This window comes from Fukomys damarensis, unplaced genomic scaffold, assembly GCF_012274545.1.
Source record: "Fukomys damarensis isolate Sample0158 unplaced genomic scaffold, DMR_v1.0_HiC HiC_scaffold_2, whole genome shotgun sequence".
NCBI classification, from domain to species: domain Eukaryota; kingdom Metazoa; phylum Chordata; class Mammalia; order Rodentia; family Bathyergidae; genus Fukomys; species Fukomys damarensis.
This window is the reverse complement of record NW_022900914.1, coordinates 49,325,350-49,331,290: the sequence shown is the minus strand read 5'-3', so window position 1 is coordinate 49,331,290 and position 5,941 is coordinate 49,325,350. Positions and strand designations below refer to the sequence as shown.

Sequence of the window (5,941 nt, the reverse complement as noted above, 5' to 3'; positions counted from 1 at the left end):
ATATATATGTAAATCTTTTAAAATATAAGTAAATCTCAGAGAATTTCTGGGATAGATCTCCATTCTTCCAAGTAGTAGCTCTATCTCCCTGATGGACAGTACAGAAGAGTAAGGAAGTCATGTCCAGCAAGGGTGGGGAGGCATCAAAGGACCCCTGTGCTCTCCCAGAAGCAAAGTTCAAAACCAGAGCTGCCCAGGGTGTAGTACATAAATTGTTCATCACCAGCTCACCAAAACATAAACACTCCCTTTAGAAGCTCTTCCAGCAATTTGAGGGCACCATGACACCCAAAAGCATGATCACAGGACTTGCCCTATTAAATGGTTCATAGACTAGTTTGGACAGTACCACACTCAAGAGGAAAACTACACAAGCTGCAAGCAGTGAGCTAGCTGTACAAAACAGGACCAGGTTTCAGTTCTACAATGTTTTAGAAATTAAAACAAAAATTGCTCCTTCCCCAGATTTAGTTTGAGAAAAGCTAACTTTAGAATACAACTTCTTTCAGTCTCTGTGGATATTAAGTAACTTCTCCATGGCTAATATTAAGAAGAGGAATACAGAAGGAAATAGGGAGGAAAGAGACTAGACAACTGTGTTTCTTACCCCCTTCCTCTCAGCTGCTAGGCTTCACTGGAGGAAGGGAACCTGGACACACACTTTAAATGAGTTGAAGGCAATTTTAGGCTTAGGATACACAGCTTAGGTAGAATATTTCCACCCAGCTTTTTCCAGATGTCAAAGCTAACATACTAAAGCCCAAACTAAGCTCTCCTTTCAAAATTAAATTCCTGCCAAGCAAAATGCCACATACCTATCCATAATCCCACTTATGTGGAAGGTTGAAGGCAGGAAGATCAAAAGTTCAAGGACAGTGTAGGTAACTTAGCAAGACACTATCTCAAAATAAAATTTAAAAATGTCTGGGGATGTAGCTCAGTAGTAGAGCAGTTGCCTAGCACATGGCAAGGTCTTGGGTTTGATCCCCAGAACTGCCAAAATAAAACAAAACTAAGCTCCCTTTCCCAGTTCATCCATTTCTGCTAGCACTACCCTGGACTCATCATCCCTAGGTCTTAGAATACTAACTTCTTGAAAAACAATGTCAGATATGTTGATTCTTCCCTCAAAATCCCTTGAGTTTCATTGAGCCAGAGAGAAAGCAAAGGTAGGGCTGGGCATGGTGGCACACGCTTATAAACCAAGCACTCAGGAGGCTGAGGCAAAAGGATTGCTATGAGTCCACCCTGAGTAACACAGTGAACTCAAGGTTAGTCTGAACATGGTGAGACCCTATCTCAAAAATAAAAAGCAACAACAAAAAAAAAACAAAGGTAAAGAGCTGGGTCTATATGATATGAGGAATTTTGTCTGTGATACACAAGTTCACAGGCCAAAACACAAGATCAAAGGTGTTTACTCCATGAAAGCAAAAAGTAGGAATGCTGATTTCCCTGTGTAAGAGCTATAATTGTAGCAGGCCTGATGGCCAGCACTGGAGACACTCAAGCAGAAGATCACCATGAATTTCAGACCACCCCGGACTATATAGTGAGTTCAAGGCCAGCCTAAGCTGCAAAGCAAGACCCTGTCTTTAAAAAAACAAAACAAAACAAAACAAAAAAGTTAGTTACGATTTTAGGTAATTTAGTCATCTCTTCCAACTCTTTGTGAGGTTCAAATAATGATTTCTACTATTTTCCTGTACCTAGTACTGTACTGAGCAATAATGCACATTAAATGTTGAAAAATAAAGGGATGAAAAAAGGGAGATAAAGCAGATGGGGTGGGGTAATAGTCCTGGTTAGAACAATAATCTTTATGTTTTAATCATTCAAGCTACCCTGTGCCCTGTTTGCCTGAAGGTTTTCTAAACGAATCCATAAGAAAGCTACTTCCTTCTGCAAAGCTGCAGAGACTCTGGGAACAAGGGGAGTCCTCAGCTGACTGCCAGATGTCTGGGTGTGAGAGGAAATGAGGCCAAAAGCCCAAGAGGTCAGGAGTGGGAAAGAAAGGACTTAAGAGGATTGGGAGACCCAAAAGCTAAACCAAACCAAAGCCCCTCCCTACCTCCACCCCCAGCCAGCCAAACCATTTGCTACAGCCTCCAGGGTATGGGAGGGGACTTGGCAAGATTACAAAGCTTATTTCTAGCAAAAATGTCCATCTGCAGTTAGAGGAGCCCAGTACCCAGGCCCTCCTCACCAGCCCAGCATGAGGACTGCAGAGCCATCATGGAGGAACTTGACCACAGCCTCTGGGCTCTTGTACCATCCTGAGCTGGAAGGCTCTCCATTCATCTCACTCTGGCCAAGCTCTCTTCCTCTCCCTTGACATTCAGAAAGGCTGGGGTCACCAAGAAGATGAAACGGAGCCCTGGTATTTAATTCCTGCTCTTAACATGCACAGGGAAGCCCTCTCCCTCACTATTCTCAAACTCAACTCTGAAATCCTCTTGATCGGTTCCCTTCCTGCTTCATATCTCCAAGTTTGCTGTTTGTAAACAGAACTCAGAAAGGGCTCCTTCTGGACCTTCACAAGCAAGAAAGAAGTAGCAGGAGTGACCTACAGTGTGTAGAAAGATGATCAGAAATTCTTGACAACAGGGCATTTTTATAGTGGTCAGAGGAGAGACAGAAGAAGGAGATCCTAGGCATAGTCTCAAAATAATTTCCAGAAATCCTTAGCCAATGGAGTGTTCCCATGGGGCAAGTTTGGGAACCCAAAAGCAAGGATTCCTGGTGCTCTTGGCACTAGGTACTAGCTCCTGGGCAACAGTGTGTGCAGTGGCCTGTCCTTTGGAGTATCATGAGTAGACATGGAACACACTAGACAGTAAAATGACAACTCCTATTCAACCATGATCAGCTCTGTGCCTGTGCTAGGCACTGTATACACCCATACGGTACATCGTGATATTCCTGATCCCTGACAGAACTTAGCATTTAGGGGACATGCATATTCCCTTTGGCTTCTCGACACTACTCACCCATGGGGCTTACTTCTCCCATACTCATCCCATGGAAACATGGATGGCGATACCCTCTTTGTCCTGTGTTCAGCATCTTCACATGATCTCAGAACAACCTCACATACCAGACACTTAATCTTTTTTTTTGTACCAGGGATCGAACTTAGGATCTCGCACTTGCCAGCCAGGGAACTGTGCCACTGAGCTACATTCCGGGCTGACACTTCAGCTTATACCATGATCTGATGATGGAAAGGGATTTGGCAAACTTGCGTTATTCAGGCTATGTTAGGATACAACACCCAGATGCACACCTGAGACAGCCTATATACAGGAAAAGCAGAACCAGGAATGGAAAGCTTAAACGTGAGTGCTTGCTGGCAGTGACCAGGCTGAGGAAGCTATGATTCTCAGACAGAAAATAATAAAAACAAGCACAGAGAACCTCAGAGCTATGAGAACACAGCCAGCTAAGACTTACTGAGAAGAGGGAAGGGGAAAGACCTACTTGGAGGGTTTCTGTGGATTTTCAAGTAGCCTTTTCCACATACCCAGGAGGGTACTCCACAAGGACTGGGTACTAGCCTAGGAGCTTCCAGCAGGTCTACAGAAAACCAGCCTTTTCCCAGACCAGCAGAAATGAATGAGGAGAACTGGAGAGAAGAGCAGAAAGAAGACTTGAAAAGAATGGACAAGAAACAGATCTTCCAAGGACAGCCATCACTGAGGAAGGCGGGATGGAAGCTGCTGAAGTACACACCCAACAGCAGTGCCTTCCCTCTCAGAGTAGTAAGGTCTGCTGAAAAGGCTGGAGACAGAGAGGGAGGAGGGACCCGCCTCCTCTCTGAGCCCATCTGTCTCCAACCTCTGGTCCTGCTTTCCCCAGGAGGTGGGAGGTGGGGACAGGTCCACTCCATGATCTCAGAGTCCATGGCTCTGCAACATCACAGAAGGTGACTAAAACTCCTAGTAAGTAGTAGAGAACCAAGATAGGAAGCAGAGGTGAAACCTGGAGATTTTTCTCTGGAGAAGAGAGGGAGTGAGAGCCAGTATGAGTGAGCCGAGGAGAGCTCACAGCTCTCTCCACACCCACAGCATCACTGGTATACTACCCTCTGCCTGCCTCAGGGCCTCCCACAGTCTCATCCCAGGTGATCGCCCACTGTTCCTAGCCTCATCAAAGCATGTGAACTCCCCTGTGAGCCGACAATGCAACCTGGCTCATCTCCTCCCAGAAGCTGCTCCAGAACCAAAATTCATGCCCTCCTACAAACACTTTCTGGCCTCAAGTTCATGGGAGGAAGCCAAGAAAACATCCTGGCCTCCTGATTCACAATGTGCCTTGCTCAGAAGCCCTCATCCCATAATGTGACCTAGAGCCCTACCTGCCAGTGGCTCCATTCAGGCAATGAGGTGGCAGGATGCCACTTCCAGCACCTCCAAGGAGCTTCCCACAGTTTTCCCAGGAAGTGGGAGGAGAATTTCCAGGGAGGAGAGACTAAGAGCATGTGGGTATACTAGCAGCTCACCCACCTGCTACCCAAGCACCCAGACTCTTCCAGCTGCCTGTTAGGAAGAGTCCCACCCCACCAGCCCCTGCCCACCTGTCCCCCTAGCCTTCCCAGTCTGTTTCTTCGGAGACAGTATACCTACTTGTCTCCTACTGTTTTCTATGCCCTGGGCCAGTAGAGGATACTGCTGAGTAATCCCAAAGTCACAGTGGGCCCCCAGCCCCAAAAACAGGGGTAACACACAAGGAAAACACTGCTCTGGTCTTTGCCAAACTGAAAGGTTTATCTGTGGTTTCGTAGTAATGACAGATGCCCTACCAGACTCTCCATTCCTGTGCTCCACATACCCCAGCCCCAGCCTTCAGTCACCCACCTTGAGTAGCTCAATGCCCCTTCTCTACTTCCCACACACCTGGGAACAGTCCCTTCCCAGTCCCCCAGATACCAAACCACAGAGAGTAACAGTAGACACCCGCAGGCTTCTCAGTCATAATGTTGCATCAGCCCCCACCCTACCCAAAATATCTTCACCCCCACCACCTCCTCTCCAGCCATCTCCATGGTGACAGCAGCATGACTAATGACACCCTATCAGCTTCAGACTCAGAAGCGCAATTCCCCCTCCCCCTCGCTGCCCCCCCTCCGGGATTTCTGCAGATTGGATGCAAACCAACAGTGCCAGAGACATTCTCCAGAGATTTCCAGGGGTGGGGAATGGGCTGCATGTCTTTAAAAATAAAAAATAAAAACAGTTCAACAAATCAAACCCCGACTGCACCCAAACCATCCAGCTGAGAAAGCAAAAAGAATCCAAACAAAACCCACACAGGCCTGAGAATTCATTGGCCGCCCACACTCCCACCGCCCCCACTCCCACCGCCCCTCCCCCTCAGCTGCTGCTACACACACAGTGGGAGATTAAGGGATCACCAGAGGAGAGACCCTTTATTTTTATCCAATCCAGTCAAACACTTCACCCCCACCACACACACACACACACACGCACGCACACGCACGCACGCACGCACGCGCGCGAGGTACCTTGACAGCCGCCCCTTGCGTCCACGGCCCGGCTCCTTCACCAGCCTTTATTTCCACCTGCAAAAGAAGCCAAAGAGACTGATTAGCCAGACTGGTACCAGAAAAGAAGCAAGTCCTTCCGCAGCACCACCCCCCACCCCCCAGCACACTGAAGGGGAAGGAAGGAGGAGAGGGGGAGGAAGGGAGGGAGGGAAGGGACCTCAGGAAGAAAGGCTAACAGGGACTATCTTCCTGCCTCCAGCTGCCGCCCAGACCCGCGCTGATGGGCTCCTTCGCCTTCCAGTGTGTTTTTGTTTTCATTTCTCCTTGCTGAACCCTCCCGAGATCTAAGAGGGAAAGGGTCCCTTGCCCCCCGCCAGCGTCCGGCCTGCCTGACCCTCTTCGCCCTGTGCGCGCTACCTCTGCCGGCCTCCTCTG

General features: G+C 48.2%; 1 protein-coding gene across 3 annotated transcripts in view; it reads right to left on the bottom strand.

The window, feature by feature from the left end:
- Tet3 (tet methylcytosine dioxygenase 3) overlaps nucleotides 1–5,941 on the bottom strand; it is a 106,042-nt gene that overhangs the window by 86,246 nt on the left and 13,855 nt on the right. For 2 of the 3 annotated variants that reach the window (XM_010631537.2, XM_033764851.1), the window contains exon 2: nucleotides 5,525–5,581. In XM_010631537.2, the coding sequence (XP_010629839.1) occupies nucleotides 5,525–5,581 (57 nt within the window). Of the gene's footprint in view, nucleotides 1–5,524; nucleotides 5,582–5,941 lie in introns of those variants that run through there. The other variant, XM_033764856.1, reaches the window with a different exon arrangement.